The 19,682-nt window shown below is 46.4% G+C and overlaps 5 protein-coding genes across 5 annotated transcripts; 2 read left to right on the top strand and 3 right to left on the bottom strand.

Annotated features, from left to right (window-relative positions):
- Positions 1–1,344: 1,344 nt before the first annotated feature.
- On the bottom strand, positions 1,345–2,621 carry FOXG_14952 (phosphatidylserine decarboxylase; the record flags this gene model as incomplete). The annotated part of the gene is made up of 5 exons (XM_018395021.1): positions 1,345–1,609; positions 1,665–2,223; positions 2,274–2,409; positions 2,462–2,497; positions 2,559–2,621. 5 exons carry the CDS (start codon positions 2,619–2,621, stop codon positions 1,345–1,347), a joined length of 1,059 nt encoding a protein of 352 aa, XP_018254997.1.
- A 5,203-nt stretch (positions 2,622–7,824) lies between these two features.
- FOXG_21840 (uncharacterized protein) lies at positions 7,825–9,082 on the bottom strand. Its single transcript, XM_018402209.1, has one exon. The coding sequence runs from the start codon at positions 8,847–8,849 to the stop codon at positions 8,481–8,483; it is 369 nt and encodes a 122-aa protein (XP_018254996.1). The 5' UTR covers positions 8,850–9,082; the 3' UTR covers positions 7,825–8,480.
- A 1,503-nt stretch (positions 9,083–10,585) lies between these two features.
- Positions 10,586–10,873, top strand: FOXG_21839 (uncharacterized protein; the record flags this gene model as incomplete). The annotated part of the gene is made up of 1 exon (XM_018402208.1): positions 10,586–10,873. One exon carries the CDS (start codon positions 10,586–10,588, stop codon positions 10,871–10,873), a length of 288 nt encoding a protein of 95 aa, XP_018254995.1.
- A 6,338-nt stretch (positions 10,874–17,211) lies between these two features.
- FOXG_14951 (endoglucanase) lies at positions 17,212–18,547 on the top strand (the record flags this gene model as incomplete). Its single annotated transcript, XM_018395020.1, has 1 exon — positions 17,212–18,547. The coding sequence occupies one exon, from the start codon at positions 17,212–17,214 to the stop codon at positions 18,262–18,264; it is 1,053 nt and encodes a 350-aa protein (XP_018254994.1). The 3' UTR covers positions 18,265–18,547.
- FOXG_21838 (uncharacterized protein) lies at positions 18,526–19,101 on the bottom strand (the record flags this gene model as incomplete). Its single annotated transcript, XM_018402207.1, has 3 exons — positions 18,526–18,581; positions 18,638–18,861; positions 18,920–19,101. The coding sequence occupies 3 exons, from the start codon at positions 19,099–19,101 to the stop codon at positions 18,526–18,528; spliced, it is 462 nt and encodes a 153-aa protein (XP_018254993.1).
- Positions 19,102–19,682: the final 581 nt, after the last annotated feature.

Genomic DNA, 19,682 nt, shown 5'->3' with positions numbered 1-19,682 from the left:
TAAGAGGATAACTCTCGTTAAGCGACTTAAGTTATGCAGAGAACCTAAGGCGCCGCGCTTTAAGGACCTAGGCAACTAGCGGTATATCACTTTCCTAGTAGAGGGCGGCGGTATGTGTTATCTTCTAGAGAGGCAGTATAGCTCTTATAGACTGGTTTAAGGCCTTATTTATTCTCTATATAAGATGCTGGTTACTAATAGTAGGTCTCTGGTAGGCTGGCTCTATTACGGTCTTATTATACCTAGGTACTATGCTTTAGAGCTATAGAGCAGGACTGGCTTAACTGACACCCTAGTAGCGCTTTGGATAGCACTTGGCAGCAGACTATATTAATATTAGTAAGTCTTTGCAGGTGGTAGGCCACTGCCTTCGCTTTTGCCGCCTACTTCTCTATATAGATTTAGAACGATAGCCTGCTATTAAGCCAGCGAAGAGCCGACTCGGGCTGTTTCTCGACATTACCGTGACATACCGGCAGGGCGGTCCTTATTTTACTGCAAGAGAAGTAAAAAAAAATATCGGTGTTCTTTGGGTCGAAGGACACGCCGTTTATCGCAGCCCAACGCACCATCACCTTGATGGACTCAGATGCCGCAGCGGTCGTCCTGTCTACTGTATCGCTTATAGATAAGCTAGATATATCATCTGCATAACCGAAGCGGCTTTAGAGGTTACCCAGTCGGTAGATGGGTTCCGCTGGCACAGACCAGCAAAGGGTTATTCCTCGACGCAAAGTACAGGTCCCATACGTTTTGCAGGCCATCTAAAGTCATGGGCTCTTTGAATGATCTCTCGTGTTTTCAACAATACTGAAGTCAGATTGGTTGGTGACTGTGTGTTCAAGTCGAATGTGCCCGCCTTCTTCTTTGTGTTTCGGTTCTGAAGTCTCAAAAGCTTTGATTTGACTTAATGTCGAGGCTGCTTTGCACAGAGAGTAGGTAGTCTCACCTGAATAAATACACTCCGAGTCACCGACATGCACTGGGGGCTATAGCGCTGTCCGCATTATCGCGCAGTAGCTTTGCCGGATGAGGGACCTCCCACGGTAGGCTATGTTCTTCACTTATATCTTTTTGCTCTGGAAGGAGAGAACTACCAAGATCGACTATAGGGAGCTGGCCAGGCGTTTACTTGCGGGACGATAGTGGACTCGGATCGATGTCCTCAGGTGGTATTGGCATTGTGGTTGAGTAACTGAGTGGGTTTACCCCTGAATAAATTTCTTTTCTCCTTCATAGCCGTATTAAGAATGAAGATACCTTAATATACTCTTTGTTCGCTCCTATCTGCCCCTCCATCTATACATGCAACTTATATCAATTGGTGCTGAAGATAAGTTTGAATTAAGCATTTGGATCTGCAACTTCAGCATACGTAGGTTCGGGAGACATCTCGCCGCGCCGGGTTGAACGGGTTCCACGACCCAAGCTCATACCGACCTCGACGGAGACTTGAATACGCTGCTTGCTTAACTGCAACAGATCGCTGTCAAATTTAATCCTCTCCACTTGGAATGCAACAATAATGGAAGAGCCGCCAAACTGAAAATGTCCCAGCTCATCACCCTTGTTGATCTGTACGCCACTCTTCTGAAATTGCTCGTGTATGCTGCATATGGTCAGAACGCGAACTATACATGCCTCCGGAGCATAATTGCACTTACACGACTGATCCCACATTCGTTGCTCCGATGGCGACAAACAAGACATCGCCAAATTCAGCCGTCTCGATGATGACATACGCCCTTCTATTTCTCGTTAAGATATCTACTTGACTCTGTAAAGCAACAGGATCGACTTGATAATAGTCGCCGGGAATACTCCGAAATAATTTGATTTTGCCGGTCACAGGTGAGTGGTATCGATGGTAGTCTTGTGGCGATAGACGAAAGCTGGCAACGGCTGCGTTTTCGTACTTTGAACCGACTTGTGTATCCATGACGAGGTTGGTAATGCTAAAATCATGGCCTTTAATCCAAATCTTCTTTGTTTCTGCAACCGATTCGTACGTGACAACTCTTGAATCGGCGACAACGACCGCGGTTAATGCATCGTCAGGCCGATGGATCGGCCTTGAGCCGGCTTTATGCGCTCGGGCGAAGAAGTCTTCGAATGTGTTATACTCATTAATATCCGAAGGGTCAAAGTCATCCATGTTGATACCATAATAATCAACTAATTTGCTAATTTGCTCTTTGGATGCTGGAGATGCCTCTTTCTTACCTATTCGCATGTTAATACCTTCCACGCGCAGCCCTGACCCCAAGACATACCCTTTTCTAGGGACTTATTGTGTATATAAAGTCGCATGGCGTGTGTCGTATCAATCCATTCAGTAATATGGTTGAACAGGAAGAGGAGCTTGAGCTTTTTGCCGAGCGGGATTATCTCCCGCTCGAGTTGCCCAGTCTGCGGCAGTATGTAAGAAAGTGTGCGAGATAGGAGATCACGGACAACTCACTTTGCGATTGCAAGACAGCCAACCCCAGTGGGCGTTCTATTCCGGGGTTAGCACGCTAACTATAATGCTCTTATTCTATTCAATGAGACAATCATACTGGATGTACCCATGAAATTAAATAGTTGAGGACGTTATGGAAGAAAGCCGAAACACTGAACATTGTAGCAGAATTGTCTAAGATTTGTTAAGAAAATTATTAAGATGCATGGGCCTGGTCATAACAGGGCGTTATGCCACATTTATGAATGAATCTTGTGATTTCTCATGGTGCACTAGTGACGTCATAAATACAATACTGGTAAGTTGACCGTTGCGTTTATCAAAACTATGAATAATTAGTACGTCTGTAAAGCTCTAGCTTGACGTCATTAACGAAACCTTTTTAGTGGATGATAACTTAGTTTACTTGAGTTAAGGAAATGTATGACGTAGCATCGCCTTGCTATGTCCTGTTAATGGTATTATCACATCACAAGCAAGATGGTAATAGAAAACCATGTCATGAGTTGCAGCAGGTAAAAAAGAAAGAAAAACAAAAAAGTTATCTTGGAGTATACTATTAGCATACGGTTATTCGCCTTGTAAGCCAGTTACGCTACTTTGAGGTACAAGAGCAACGCCAGTTGAGGGAGGTCATCTCTCCTCCTGTTTCGACTTGTGGGCTGGCACCGTTTACTGCCTGAGGACCCCGTCACAGCCGCAATATAAACTGCAATTATGTTCTCATCCAGGATTCCATCATCAATTAGGCAAATAAATCTGTGCATAGGCTGCTTGCTTGTTCTTCAGCCTATTATACCCACGACAGTTCGCCGAAGGTGGATTATTGGACCTCAAGTGCTACCAGCACCGCCCATTCGTTGATTATACAGCGTCTGAAAGCAGATAACTTTCCACAGTTAGAGACGAATCCTTTTCAGTAAAGACCTAAGGTGTCGGAGATTAGTGAAGACATGTTCAATAGATTTAGGACCATGTCAAACGGCCGCCATGCCGCCTGATTCAATGGCCTCCGCCCAGCCAATTCTAATATTTCCCCTCATTAGACGTTGATCGAGGCTACCTAGCAAGATGGCACTTTGAGGGCTTTAAGCGGATGGGATTGCTCGGAACCCATTGTTGGAAGTGCGATGGTAGTGGTTGTTGCTAGTACTAAATATCAGAAAGAAAGAACATGCAATCATTGTTGTCTCAGAATCCCCAATTCATCCGGATATACAGGTTTCTGAACGGACCAAGGAGCGGCATAGGCTCTCTTCCAGCATGCCACACCTTCCTTACTAGCCGCTGCATTATTCTTCCGTACATTCTCATTCATCGGGTTTACATATTCGCTGGATGGAGTCGAGGGGTGAGGGAGCAAATTGTTCATAGGCATCCCAGCACCTGCGGTCTAATGTCATATTCAGGGTTAACGTGGGAACGACGCAATTGCGTCTAGGAAGACTACACCAGACAGAAATCGCACCAGACACCAAATGTCAGAACACTATTGCGGCACTTGGCAGAGCCCTGTTCGTGGTCAATACTCAAGATTTTGAGCCAGGAATGGAAGCTTACATAGTAATTCGCACAGGGGCTGGTCATCTTAAGGAAAATACTATCGATCAAAGATAGCTTAATTGTATGTTGATTCTCCAACGGAACGAAGAAGAAAGGTGTAAAAAGGATCAGAAGGAATGAGATCAAGGATCCGCAGGGCCAAGGTATGAAATCTTCGTAGTACAGCCTTCAACACAGCACAGCCGGAAGGGGTAGAATACTATCCATAAATTAATCAACGACCCAACAGTTGGAGCGGATGGTTTTGCTTTATGGTGCCGGCTGCAGTGTAATTTTGCGTCTACACGGTTGGTAGGGAGATTATTCTGATCAACTGACCCAAGATGCTGAACCAATCTCAAACGCCCAGGTATTTGCTGTGGTAGGCGCTGGTTTCAGAAAGTTCGCCATTGCCATGTCATGTCGTTGCAAAGCCGTATGCATGACACCTTGTTGACCAAATCGTGCATATGGAAAGCTCCCTGCATCTTGGCTCATGCTTGGTTAGCAACAGGTAGGAGGCTTGAGAGGGTCACATGCTAAATCCATGCAAACTGCGCAGCCGACGCCGTTTAACGCCTATCATGCAAGCCCCAATACATTCATCTAGGTCTATAAAGTCGCGTTTCGGTTGCTCCCGGATTTATGGAGGCATATCTATAATTTTTAGAGGAATAATCTGAAAGTCCGAGCTTTATTCTACTATGTCTGTGTTTGTTCACGCTGAAATAACCATGGTGCGCGCATAAAATGAAGCACGGACCGCGACGGTCTTGCCGCAAAATAACCTTCCCGCGGGTGAATTAACCTTTTATCGGTAGGAAAGACCCAAGCGCCATTAGGGATGCGGCTAAGGGGCCCCGGAGTTACATTTTTAGAGTTTGAGTTAGTCGCAAACGTCACGTTCACGACATCGCACAGCTCTTTCTGGACTCTGATAAAGCCATCATGGAGGTTTTCAAAATAAAGGCGCTTCTCGGGCAGGAACTTCCAGGACTAGAGGTCGTTATAAGTGATGCGTAATTTGATATGTGAGTAGCTCAAGGATAATCCCAACTTCGTCTCTAGTTAGTACGCTAGATTAGCGTAAGCTGGTAAATAATAACTGCTTGTGACAATGTAGCAGTATGATGTACGGCCGCTGATGTCAGAAAACAGATATAGTTAGCACTCATGATCACGCCACGTTTCAGGATATCATCGAGGGGCTCGCGCTTCTTTAACGCCTGCGTGAGTGGCTTATTGTAACCAGCCGAAGCGCCACCTATGCAGTACTGCTCATAAATTCAATCCAACCAAACAAAGTATCAAACAAATCAAAACAAATGTACTAATAACTCGCTTCAAATCAAACAAAATATCAGATCCCCAATTTGACATACAATTTGAAATATCTGTGATAAAGCAATACTGTGGGAATTGAAGGCGTTGTCAAAAAGGGCTAAGTTACATGTGACTGAGAAGAGCATCGGACCATCTTAGTTATACGGTGTCAACAACTTGACACACACCATAGGTGAGCTGCTCACGGGTGGTGGGTGTGCTTTCCCGGAGGTTTTCACAGGGCTGACTGGGTTATTGCAACCTTCTTCTTGTAAGCCATCAGCGTGCCATTTAAGTTGCATTGATTTCAACCTTCCAAGTTCTTTATGAGTGACCTGAGCCACCAAGTCTGATAGGAAATAGGCACGTTTAAATACTCCGTAGTACCTATCGCCTGTAATGTCTAGTGTCCATAATGTATCGATTAGGCTAGCAGCAGAAAGATAAATTGCAAAACGAGCCACCGCGCAGCTCGGGCCGGCGAGGATGTTAAGAGACAGAGTTGTCTCGCTCCGTTCGGCGGCCTCATGGGGCCAGTCTGAGTGTTTTCAAACAGTGTTTTTATATTAATGCTGATCGTTATCTTTGAGGCTGAATATTCGTAAGTGACTGAAGATGCATGACGATGATAGAATTTCCAAAGTCACTGAAGTCCATACGGATTGCAATCAATCCATACAGGGATGCGTTAGCTTCGTTAGAACCACTTAAACCTAAACGAATTCGCGTAGACGAAATGATGTAATAAGGAAGTCAGACAACCGAGAAGCCAGAATCCCACTTTGACGCGTTAAATTTAATCAGGCTGTCATATTGAGAGGCGGTGAAAGTGGATTGTGGGGAACCATAGCGATTATGAGCCAATGTCTATGCATACAAACCACTTTCAGCCAAAGTGGGAAAAGTGATAGAGATTTACACTCTCTCAAATAGGGAAAAGAATATCGGCATCTTCACATTCTCATCTGTCAAAATAGCATAAAAGAATTCCTATCTTAAACTAAAACAATCTGCGAGGAAAATTGCATTGACTTTGATTCAGTTCAACTGTTCCACTCCTTATTTTTCGATAGTTACGAGCAGGTATATTTTCTTATGAGTGTGCCACATTACAAGGCTCGAGGGCAAACTTGTCGTCAACGTTCGGCTGGAAACGTCGGATCGTACAATTCAGTCATTGACAGACAGCTTGGAAGCAATTAAACCAGCACGCAGTGCATAAGGGAAAGCTACTAATGAAGAGTTACCACTGGAGAAAGTCTTCAGCCCAGCGGGCTGACTCACTGATTCGTACACGGCCTATCGTCCTTTCGTTCCTCCACGACTTCTTCATCTCCGGCCGGCCCTTCCATTCTACAACGTACTCTGCCTTCCCATGTCGTATTCGCTTGTCTAGCAATCACGCTCCTGAATGTTCTTCATAAGTGGCCTTCAACGTGAGGCTGTTGAGAATCGTGGCTTGACCATTGGGGACAGATGCTTCTGAACATGTTCGACTATTTTTCTTTTGTCTTCCTTCCTCCATTCTTTTCTTCTCTTTCTTTCTCTTTTTTTCTTTTTTTTTCTTTTTTGAAAAAAAGAAAAAACAAAAAACAAACAAAAAACAAACATTCCTTTACAAACTGGAATTCACCCTCCATGAGCAGAGGGCTCCCATTGCGTTACTCGTCGCTGGTTGGCCACTCGTACGAAGAGACGGATTCCTAAAGCTCTGGTTACCGGCCATCGACCTATAGACGCACCCGTGGACAAAGGAACCCTACAAAATCAGATAATAGCAAGTTGTCGTAGCAGTCAACGTGCACATAAACATGATTCTTCGCCAGTCAGCAAGGATGCTGTGAGGTGCGGGGTTAGTAACTCACAACACTTCGTGTCTTGTTTTTTTTTTCCAGCTTGAAACGCCAACACGAGCGAGAAATACAGGTCTTGAAATACGGAAATGCCCCACATTTTGCAAGGTGGCCGCAACTTCTAAGCTTGTAATTGAGTAACTGACAATGGCTCGATTTTATAAATGGAGGTGCTAACTAGGCATTCCTGGAGGAGCCGCAGTTCTCTATCCGAATAAGCGAAAAGAACAAAAGACAACATGCGTCAGAATGATGACAGATTGCAGATTCGACTAGAGTGGGGTCCGTCATGGCGGAGACGGCAGCGAGCTTGGGCAGCTTTATATTCCAGTCCCTAAAATCACCAGCCTCATCCACTGACCATATTTCCTTGGCATATGCTTTCCTCCTATCTGCTTTAAGTCACCGAGTTATCCTCTCATGTTTGTCAATCTTGTCCCAGGACACTACTTGCATCGAACGACGTGCCTCACCGTCATAGACGATTGAACCTGCATCATCGGCAAGCCAGAATACGACATCGACTGTACAAAGAGATGAACTTAGATCAGCCCCTTCATCGAGACCAGGAGGATCCCCCTCCGAACCCCGATACCCCTCTGCGCAAGACCAGCCGTCGCCTATATTCTATCTCAGCGAGCCTCTGAAACCACAGGTGCATTTGTCTCTGCCTTGCTCATCCGCTTCATCGGAGTATTGCTCAAAAACCACATGCTGTTTGGGGCCTTATTATAAGCCGCCTAGCCGGCGGCATCGTCTTTGTATAAGGACGTGTCATTATCTTCGGTGGGACAGTGCCAATGTGTACCCTAAAGTGCGCTCAAATAGACCATGGTAGTACGCCATCAGAATCTCTATGTTGGCACAATTCTCTGGTCCACACGGTATAGAAACTCAAGCTCCAGCAACTTCATTTCTGCGACCTGTACCCCTAACTATGGTGCAAAGTTTTGCTCCGGAATGTGTCTGAATCCTTTCGATGAATACTAAGGCTGTTCAGGTACGGTATGAGCAGGCTATCATCGTGGGGGATGGAAGCTGCGCTGTAGGTGACGTATTTCTCACCACACATTCTTCAAGCAAAGATTTCATCGCAAAGATAAGGAAAAAAGGAATTGCTTGTCCTATGGCGTTGATCGCATCCACAGCGGCCATTGACTCCTTATTCCCTGGCTGAAAAGCAACAGGCCTGGTGTTTTTTCTCTTGCGAATTGAAAATAGCTTCAGGCTGCTGTCAATCCAGCCAATTTGTATAGGGGATCCATCGAAACTTTATAGATTTTGAGGACGAATTTCCTCTTTTATGACTGTGCCTTCATAACCCCAAACCAGCCTTCCATGCGAGGAATATCGGTCTCTGCCCTTGCTTGTTGGATTTCCTTGCCTTTGAGACGATTGCACTTTAATTCCAGGTGCCTCTTCTTACAATTCCGTACCCAAGCTTGCGATAACCTCGTGTTTGGTCCTTTTAGTTGAAATTGACGAATGAAGCTGGCATAGTTGCGGATACAAGCTTCGGTCACAGCGCTGTTCTCAACATTGCCACGATACTCAACGAGAGCGCGCTCTTCTGCCTTTGTGAGCGCCATTGGGCGCCCCCCTTTGGAAATAAATGCTTTTATCGTCGGTAACAGCTTCCAAGCTGTTAGGAGATATATATATCGCTTCATAAGAGGCAGGTTTGCGTGGTGTTAGGCTGCGATATCACTTTGTGAGAGGGAGGCTTGTGCGGGGCAATGACGCGTTGACTTTGTGATAGATGAGCGGGCAAGCCAAGCGCGGGCGCCAGCTACCACATTCTTGCGGGATTTCTCCGAAATTAAAGGCCATTGGGAAATAAGATGCGATAAATTATACAGCGGCAATGTAAAGAAAATTGGTCAAGGATTGAGATCGTTGTGATATATTGAAGTTACGTTATCTGGTTATGGTTTGTAAGCGGTTAGAGGTTACCGCACCCCCTCTTTAGAGGTGGGGCAAAACCACTTTTATCAACCCGCCGTGTATAGACGCTTGTATCTGAGTCGATCGATCCTATGAAACTCTGTGTCTGATTTGGATTGATTGATCTGATTGATGTATCTGATTGTTAATCTGATCTGACGGCAGCCCTGGTTCTGAAGCCTCTCGTTATAGATATCCTAGTCATTGAGGCCACGATATTATGCTAGGAGTCGTAGAACTCGTTCCACTTTTCCTGCCTTTAAGAGTCGTTCTTATATTGAGTAAATCCGAGTATAAAATATGTCTAAACTGCTCTGTTAATATGCCATAAGGATAACAATAAGGTTGACTCAGGGAAACAAGAAGAAACGGCATTCATACAAGCAAGGCAGCGATCTGTAAGTATCACAGATGGAAGAGCTATTCCATGAAGCTCATATATACCCTGTAACAGCCCGAGGACCCAGATAATGTCATTCTGTTTCTCGCCCCTAAGGGATGCAGATGCAACACAGAAGGATCGTGTGACAAGCATCAATGCCGACTATGACGAGAAGAGGCGTCTTGTACTGGTTGATCTTGTATATACAGTCCAATAGAAGCACTTTCGGATATGATCTGAGGTATTGTAGTGATCTTGGGTGTGCAAATAGTACTGCTGTAACTCTGCCACTCTCGTCAAGGCATATTTGACTCCAGAAGCTCTCGTTGTTAAGCTCATCGGCAAGGGCACACATATTGCTTTGACCTTTAGCAAGCTCTCATTTGCCCCGTGCAATGTAATTGTAGATAAACTGCTGCGTAGCAAGTGTATCTGAGTTCGTACCTAAGTAGCATCTAATCTCCTTTGGCGCAACACCGGCTACGGCGACATAAAGCTCCTTCTTCTTGCCTTCCAACACGAACTCGCCAATCGCTACCCTCCCAAGAAAGTCATAATCAACCACTGTTGCCCCGTGAAGGTGCGTCAATTGGGTTCATTGTAGATAAAGAAAGGCACGGTAAGTTGAATTGGTATCGCAGAAGCTGTTGATCGTTGAATTGAAGGGATTGAAATAAGGCCACGTATGCCTCTTACATAACAGATATTATTGGCACAGCTAGTTGTGCCTGTATGACTTGCCCCAGTACCCTAAGCATATGACGTCGCCGATCTGTCGACCTGGTGCGGCAGGAGCTTTCAATCCGGCCCACGCCGAATGATATGAAAGCAATGAAAATGACTTGCTGTGAGTGGCTGGTCCTCATATCCAAAGGGTAGCACCGCAACATTATTTTTACGCCCTGTCCGTCATCCATCGCTATGTTGAGCGTCAACTGTCGCTGCGGAGACATCCCTGATAGCATGTATCTCATCATCCGTGCGTCATGTTGTCGAGACCGGACGGGTACATGAGTAGAGCAGCCAGTATCAGAACCACCTTGATGTGATATTTCGAACGAGTCTATTCATCTCTTCAAAATGTCGTCCATGCGCGCCCTCGTATCTCCCCAGCTCCGAACCCTTCTCCGGCCGCAAGTCCTTCGTGCTTCGCCGAGATTCATGCGAATCCAGACCGCCGCGTTATCATCGGCCATTTCAGATGCTATCATCCAGGACCACCACGAGCTGGAAAAGTACTACAATGAGGTCATAAACTCTACCGACTACGACCATCAGCAACGCCTTGGGAACCAGTTTGTCTGGGAACTCGCGCGCCACTCCATCGGTGAGGAGCTCGAACATCATATTTTGACCGACTCAAACTAGACATTAGATGTGATGTAAAACTCATTAATACTGGATTAAATCATACTATAAGACCTCCAGTCGCATCTTACTTATATTTCTTCAAGTAATTCTTGCTTGTTGTTGGTATATTTATCTTGCAAATTGTTGACCTTGTCGTCGACCCCGAGCATTGCAGCCAATCAAAATTTAGCGGTCAAAATATGGCCGTTTTGGGACGTATGGGGCCTACATTCAGCCAATCATGAAGTTCGCGGCCAAAATCCATCCATTTTCGGAAACGCGCAAATGCTAATGAATTTAGAGACTAGCGCATCGCCTCAAAACGCTAGGCCAAAAGGGATAGACAATAACAAAATCGGCCATCTGCCTTTAGCATATTGAGAGAATTTAGGGTAGCATAGGAATACTAACGAAGGAGTAAGAAGACTCAGTATCAGGAGGCAAGAAACAGAAGGATATAAATCTAAGCAGATTCGAATTCTCCAGTCCAGACACTTTTAAAGCATGTTTTAAAGGGAGAATACATAATAGTACTTGGGTAGTAAAAGATTAACTTATCTCTTTGACCGGCATAAGGCATCCACGAGGTCACTTACCCCACTTTTCTGACCAATTTTGCAGGTACCTGCGGGGTACATGACGTTCCCGTCAGACAGCTTCTTCTTTCAACACCACCAAAATCATCAAAATCCTCATACAAATTGACTGTAACAAGTCTCAATTAAAACGATGAGCTCTCAAGAGATACAAGATTATATAGATGATCATAGCTTTGATAGCCGGCCTTTTGCCGCAGCTGCTAATGACCCCACCGAGCCACCTAACCTTCCGCCCGAAGAGGGCCGCGGTGATCATTTTCAACCTTTCAATATAGAAGATCGTGATTTTCAGATCAACCCTCTGCCCCAGCAACCGCTTGAATTATTCCAGCTTTTTGTGCCTATTTCCCTTGTACAGTCATGGGTCGGATATATCGATGACTGGGCTTTTTTCTGCGCTGATAACGGTGTTAAAGATAGCTAGAATACCCCCCTTTCCGACCACTCGCGCTTGCACGCTTGGGAAGGCATCTCCACTGCAACGGCTTATGTATGGCTTGGTATCCTTATTTACCTAGGAATTCATAGGGAAATATCCCTCGAGGACCATTGGAAGGCCCCTAGCCTAGGAGATCAGCGCCCCCTTCATCCATTTACAAAGTTCATGCCGTTACAGAAGCTCGAGCTGATCACACGGTATTTCCGCACCTTTGATCACACCAATCTCGATGTGAGCGATGAGAGGGATCTTCTAAAGACCTTCCAAGCGGCTGAAGAGTGGTCTGAACACATACAAAGGGTGTCTATCGAGCTCTATCTTCCAGGGACTAATCTGACTGTAGATGAGTGTATGGTGCCGTTTACAGGCAGATCAAAAGAGACAACGCTTGTCAAGGGAAAGCCCACACCGGTAGGCTTCAAAGTCTGGGTTATTGCGCAACAGGGCTACTTTTTGCAGTGGCTTTGGCATGTGAAGGCATCACTAGTTATGCCTGTAACAGTCAAGCTAGAGGTACCGATGCCGTACGGCAAGAAGGGAAAGCTACGGACTGAGATCCCTCTTAGCAATACACGGAGCGTCGTGGTTCACCTATTGCAAAGGCTATCAACAGCGACATATCACGTCTTTACAGATAACCTCTTCTCATCACCGCAGCTCTTCCGCCTCCTTCGGCAGCTTGGATACGGGGCCACAGGCACAGCACGCCCTAATTGCGGCATCACCACCGTGATGAAGCAGATAAAAGAGACCGGACGAGCGGTCAGTGGCTATTGCAAGCTTAACAGAAAGGTTAAGCAAGACAAACCTTCTAAGCATGTTTTCGGAGCATTTAGAGTTCTAGTAGGCTATGCAGCCATAGATACGAGCATACTGGCCACGAAAATGATGAGGTTAGGGCCGCACGGCACTACCTAGTATCTCAACACCACTGTCCAAGCAATGAGGCCTCAAAAGGAAGCCCCACAATCCGGACAGCTTCACAGCAATATACAATGATCAGCAAGATTCAGACGTCAGACTATTTCTGCACTTTGCAAGCGCTCTGATGGCCCCTACGTCTCTTGGCACAGGATCTTTTTAACGAACGACATCCGTATGATCTACCACTTGATCCCTGCATATCTGGAGACCTTCCATATTGGGCTATGTCTCCCGGCAATACCACCTTCAACGTGGAGAAAATTAACCAATCAATTATTACTCCGCTGTTTATGTCTTGCAAGAAAGGTTATTGTCATCAGTTATGAAGTGGGGCTGAAAGCTTTATTAAGACTCGCTTGGGTACAGTTTCCTTTTCTATACTTGACTTATGATATTAATTGATATCATATTGCCTATGATTTGGAAGGTAGTATTTTATGTTGCGGGCCACCTTTCCAGAGGGTTTACCAGTGGATTCAGACAATATGTTCGAAAAACGTTTTGTGAGGGTTAAATTCAAAGCAGCTGTTAGTTGGGCAGGAATATCAAGCACAGAAAAAAAAAATGAAGCGACTGCATAGGCTCGAACAACGACGAAAGTTAAAGCGCGCGACTTTTAGGAGACAAGCTTAATTGCAGGGGCAAATGAATGAGGCGGGGCTCAACTCAGAACTTAGGCATCGAAGCAATTCTGCAGGGTACGTACAGACTGATGTCTCTGAAGCCTTACCTCATGGACATAGCCAACGTGGAAACTGATTTCTGTTTAACGATCTTTCGTAAGTTCTGCTTATCTTTCCTAGATCTATAATGGTAGGAGGGGTACGGTTGACCCTCTACGTTCAAATAGAAAGGAGAAAACAGATTTTGACACACTATGTCTCGGGCCACGCTAATGCACGAAGTCAAAAGTACACTAGAATATAGGAAGACCTTTTGTCAATTGGCTTCTTTCAATGAATTGCATTTTACTCATTTGAAGCGATCTGTATCGGCCAAAATTTGTTTTGTTTGTTTGTTTGTTTGTTTGTTTGTATATTTTTTCGTCTGGGTGGCTGTAACGAAGCCAGATCTCCTACTGGAGCAAAAGACGTGCTGAGCTAGCTAGGTACAGGGAAACCCCGCTTCCTTCACCATCCAGCATACCAATGGCACAAAAGGTGCTGTATTTCTCAAGCCCGTCACCCGTCAGCGGGTTCGGGGGCAATCTATTGTCGAACTTTTTCCACCGACCAGAATTCTCTCGCGCATCACTACATCTGCCGACGCAGTCCACAATCTCCAGTAACCAAGTTGTAGCTCGTAGTCGACTGTCGCGGCGGCAGGGAAAAACCTCGGGAAGGAATCAGAGGCCGACGGTGCGGCTTGCCTTCAAAGGAGAAAAACCCATCGCAATCGGCGTCGTTGATCGGGAGGATGTCGCTACCGATGCCATGGGCATCGTCCTCCGATATCTAAGGCGTTCTGGTTCTGAGGTGCCGCCATTAGATCCGACAAAGGTGTTGTCAGAGAAGGCGAACTCTCCAAAATTCCTTCTCTGAAAACTGCTGTTAGGGAGCCGATAGCATCCCCGCAGTTTTGTGTGGTCGCGTGGCCTGCAGAAAATCCCGCTCCTAACACGGCACTAACAGTGCGTGCCAAGAAAGAATTTTTACAGGGGAGAGTTGTGTATCGGCCAAAAAGACCCATCGCCAAACTTGTATAGGGTAAGCCGCTGGTAAATTGGGCTGTCTCCCCTGCCTAATAGCAACCAATCAGAGGCTGTTTAAAGTGTCCGGCATCCCTGCTGCTCCTTCGCAAGCCAATGAAAGCATGTTTAAAGTGAAAGTACCCCTGCAAATATCCACTGGCGACTTCCTGGCTGATTATCCACTGAGCGTGCTTAAAGGGTTAAAGTGAATGTGATAAGCAGCAGCAAATGTGTTGATTGACCCTGCTCCGGCATAATTAAGTAGTTAGTGGTGTATGATATTCCCATCCAATGTCACGAATCCGTCAATCCATCGCCGCCCCTTTCATAGGAATGCACGTCTATACTTCCGCCATGTACCGACTCTGTCTTGAAGTCCATGCATTCATCCTCTCATCATTACCCTCCCAACCCGCCTTGATCAACCAGAACAGGGCCATTAACGGTGTCGTGAGTAACCCCAGAACGCCACCAAGAATAGCCTTGAAAGCCTGTGGTGTCCACCGATCTTGATATCTCCAACCCCCACCATCGCGTTCTCTAACGGTCGTTAAAACCGCCACACTCAGGGGTCAGAAAATAAAGAAGCCCAAGACAGCGAGTATAAAGCCCCTCAGCGCCCCTTGCACGATTGTCGTAAGTACAGGAGGGACCTTGGATTCCGGTTGAGGCTCTTTCTCTTCTACTTCTGAGTCGCCTGGATCAGAGGCTGGTGGGAGAAAGAATAGCTATCGAAGCCACTGACACGATGGTTCTTGAATAAAGCCAATCGGCTGGACAGGCCGTTTCAAAAGGTCATAATTGACAAGTCCCATCTCAACGAACCACGTGAGAATGCATTGGACAATAATAGTTACAGCTGCATCACCTGATAGTGTGTTTGGCAGTTGAAACAACCGAATTGGGTTCTTGACGGTGTCTTACGTGGTGTACATGCCTGCCTATCCATTCTCATTAGTCTTCATCTCAAATGCCAGCTGCAAACTCACCATAAGCCAGAGCAAAATTCACACACCCGGACAAAGCCATAGCGCCTATACCATCAAGACCAAAAACATAGAATAGCTGATGCCCCGTAAACTGTAGACTCGGCTTCAAGCGCCCCTCACTGTCACTGTCATCTCCTCTCTGTTCCTATCCCAGGTCGCCCAGGTTGTCAGGTTTCAGGATCCCGCTAGACCCCTGCACATTCGGCCCCTGTGTCTCAAGTTGCGCCGCCGTAAGCATATCTTTTCCCTAGGGAGAACAACACCTGCAAACTTGTTTGGTTTGTCTTTTTCTTTCGTCTTGGGAAATTTTAATTAAAGGTTGCCGAGTGCTTAAAGGGGAATTCGGGAAATTAAGCGAGAAAGTCGCCAAAAGCTTGGACTTTTAGACGGCAAAAAAACAAAAGTCTGTTAGCGAAAAAGAGAGAACGCGAATACTAATCCGAGATTTACAATACCACTTTGTTGAAAAATTGTTCACATGGCACCATTTTACACCGCTATCTCATGGGCTGTCACTCGATTCTATGGCACTTGTTGAGAGTCGGTAGTTGAAGATTTTCCGACACTAGAAAAGCATAAAAACACACTATTTCCCTAAAGTTTATCACTCTCGGGTGGATGAACTGTTTGGGGTTAGCGTCATTGTGAAGCTCTTACGGTTTCACCACGAAATACCACCACGATCGGTTCAATCGGCCCAAGAAGACGGCATATAACGCACAGCTGACCTGTCAAGACGGAATTGATTGACGCCACCTGAGAATCTCGGTCTTTTGTCTATGTTCGGATAACTCATCCGTTGATTTAATCTATTCAGCGGTTAATAGATTCATCTTCATTCGCCTAGGCTCTAGATATCTTGAAAGCGACGTAAGGAGCCATCGTCTCAGGATGATTGACCCAAAGCTTGGGCCTGCAAGGGACTTGAGATGGGGACTTGCAGAAAAATAAATACCAGTGACATGATCCCTGCGGCGCTAAAGCAGGAACAAAGAACGCTTGTGCTTTTCATCTTGTCGTCTCCCCGCGGTTTCAGATATAGAGGTTCGTTGGCCGAGATGGCCAGCACAGCTCGCTTGCAAGAAAGGCATTTCACTTCGCTTGGGATGGTGTTGGCAGTTTTCAACTGAAATGACCGTATATTCATTTCTTGACAATAATCAATCTTACCTTAGGCCTCTACAGACTATCGTGAAAACCTAGATACTAGCCTCTAATATACTGTCGGTAAAATGCTACTCTAAACTTAATTACTATTAAAAAAACACTTCAACATGTGCATGGTCTGCTTATATCTCGATCAATCATATCCATAGTGCCATAGGGGCTGAAACCGCCTTGACCAACACCATGCAAACCTTCACCACCCTCACCAGCCTTATCCCTGATGGCATATCGACCCGAGCAAGACACCCCTACATCAATCTATCCAGGACAGGACCGTTCCGTTTAGCCATGGGGCTCTTTGCCCACCAGCCCAAGTCTCCAAACATTGATATAAACCGTCTTCTTTCTCCCTCAAAGCACTCTCTTCACTCAGGCTCACTCAACAGTTCATTCCATTCACTTTTTGCTCCTTGCACATTCTTTCACGGTTCTTTGACAGAAGTCGTTTCATTCATTCATTCATTCACTTAAACCGCCAGTCGGATATCACCACTCTTTACAAGCCAAACAAACCACCTTTCTTATACAACAACTTCTTTTTTTCCAAAATGCCTTCTTTCACCTCAAAGACTCTTCTCGCCGCCGTTGCTGGTGCCATGGGCGTTGCTGCCCACGGTCACGTTTCCCAGATCAACGTTGCTGGCACCGTCTACGAAGGCTACGATGCCCCCACTGCTCCCTACTACTCGACCCCCAAGACCCTCATCGCCTGGTCAACTACCGCTACCGACAACGGTTATGTCACCCCTGATGCCTTCAGCTCTGCAGACATCATTTGCCACCGCGGTGCTAAGAACGCCAAGGGCCACGCCAAGGTCAAGGCCGGTGACCAGATCTACATCAAGTGGACCAACTGGCCCGAGAGCCACAAGGGACCTGTCATTGACATGTTGGCCTCTTGCGGTTCTGCCGGCTGTGAGGCCGTAGACAAGGAGACCCTCAAGTTCTTCAAGATCGACGAGGTTGGTCTCGTCAAGGCCGGTAACCCCGGCACCTACGGCTCTGACGAGCTCATTGCCAACGACAACGGCTGGCTCGTTCAGATCCCTGAGAACATCAAGGCCGGTGCCTATGTCCTCCGTCACGAGATCATTGCTCTCCATGGTGGTTTCCAAGAGAACGGTGCCCAGAACTACCCTCAGTGCTTCAACCTCGAGATCGAAGGTTCCGGCACTGAGCAGCCCGAGGGTATTCTTGGAACTGAGCTGTACAAGCCCGACGACAAGGGCATCAAGTTCGACATCTACAGCAACCCTACCAGCTATCCCATCCCCGGCCCTGCTCTGACCAAGGGTGCTGTTGAGGTCACCCAGGGCAAGCTCGCTGAGAAGTCCCAGGGTACTCCCACCACTGACTACGATTCCGGTTCTGACTCTGGCTCCGGCTCCGGCTCTGCCGCTCCCGCTACTCCCTCTAAGACTGAGGCTCCCGTCGCTGGTATCTCCGCTGCTGCTCCCGTTGAGACTTCCTCTGCCGCCCAGGAGCCTTCCACTCCTGTCCAGACTTCTGCCCCTGCTACCCCTAAACCCGCCAAGACTGGCTGCAAGTCTAAGCGCAGCAGCAAGAAGGCTCGCCGTCACGCTCGCGACCTCATGAACTAAGCAGCCCGCTGAGCGAGGTTGTGTATGAAAGGTTTTTACAAGGATCAAAAGCCTGCCTATCCTGAATGGGATGAATCTTTGAGTATTGTGCTGTATATATATGTGACCTCGAGTCCGATATTATTCAATTACATTGATTATCATTCATGACATATTATTGGGAGCATGGGTCAAAGGAAGTTGAAGGGGGGCCGCTCTTAGTTTCATAATAGCTTGTAAACCACAATAATAACACCACGCTAGTCATACTCCGTAGATATCTTAACCTACATACTTAGCATCTGCCTCCTCAACCACCTGCTCCGTATCAAGCTCATCTGAGCAGAGACCATCAGGCGCATCGCCAAAGATGACAGAGATCTCCTCAACGTACGGCCACGAGTCTCGGGATAGAAAAAAAAGATTACAAGGCCATAAGATAAGAGAAGGCCCATATAGACAATATAGTACTTCCAACCAATGGCTGATAAAGCAATTGGGTTGACAAACACGTTGAAAATGAGTGCCAAGATCATGATCATCCACGCTACAGAGAGACCGCGACTGCGTATCTGGAATGGCCAGAGCTCAAGAGGGTACGCAACCTGAAGAGGGGTTCTACCGAGAACTGCGTTAGTGACACGGTTTAGGATGTAGGCAAGCAGAGTGGACTTACACTGCAACAGCGTAACCAGCATTAAAGACAAACACGAATGGAATCATGTTAATTCCAACTGAGTGCGGTCCAGTCTGCGCAAAGTTTCCTGTAATCAGAATAAAGCTAATGAGCATAATCGCACAAGAGATCATGAGAAGAAGTCGTCGTCCTAGTCGCTCAACGCATAAGGCACAGCGCATGCTGCAATGAAACTCCAGATCTGGAGACAACCCATGATCAGGGCCTGGTCTGTGATGCTAGTGATGCCTACTGTAGCTAGAACGGTAGAGAGATAGTAGCTGACGACTCCATTGCCAACCCATTGACTGTAGATTGCTAATGATGCAGTGATGAAGAGGCGGCGACGATGTGCTGGTGTAGAGACGAGTGATGCATAGGAGCTTGACTGCTTGGCTTGTTTCTCGGATTCAATGGCAGTGGTGATTTCGTAGAGCTCAAGTCGACAAGAGGATGGTTCGAATCACCGTCCTATTGTAACAAGGGCTCGTTGTAATGTGCCGAATTACACAGAATCTGGCCCGTGCACGCATCGAGGTCCTTCCAAATAAGGGAAAGATCATCTTAACCCCCCCCCACTTATTCTTCATTCCGATCGCAATTTCCTAAACGTGCACGTTAGCAAGGTTTCTCCTACTGGCCTTCATTGCGGTAGAACGCCAATAACGCAAGAATCGATACCACTCCTCAAATCATATCCTTACAGGTTTATTTAAGTGGCCCTGCTCGAATGATACTAAATTGTTGAGCACAAGGAGAGTTG

Source organism: Fusarium oxysporum, chromosome 3 (assembly GCF_000149955.1).
Source record: "Fusarium oxysporum f. sp. lycopersici 4287 chromosome 3, whole genome shotgun sequence".
In the NCBI taxonomy this organism is placed as follows: domain Eukaryota; kingdom Fungi; phylum Ascomycota; class Sordariomycetes; order Hypocreales; family Nectriaceae; genus Fusarium; species Fusarium oxysporum.
Note: the sequence above shows the minus strand (reverse complement) of the source record. Positions and strands in the feature narration are given on the sequence as shown.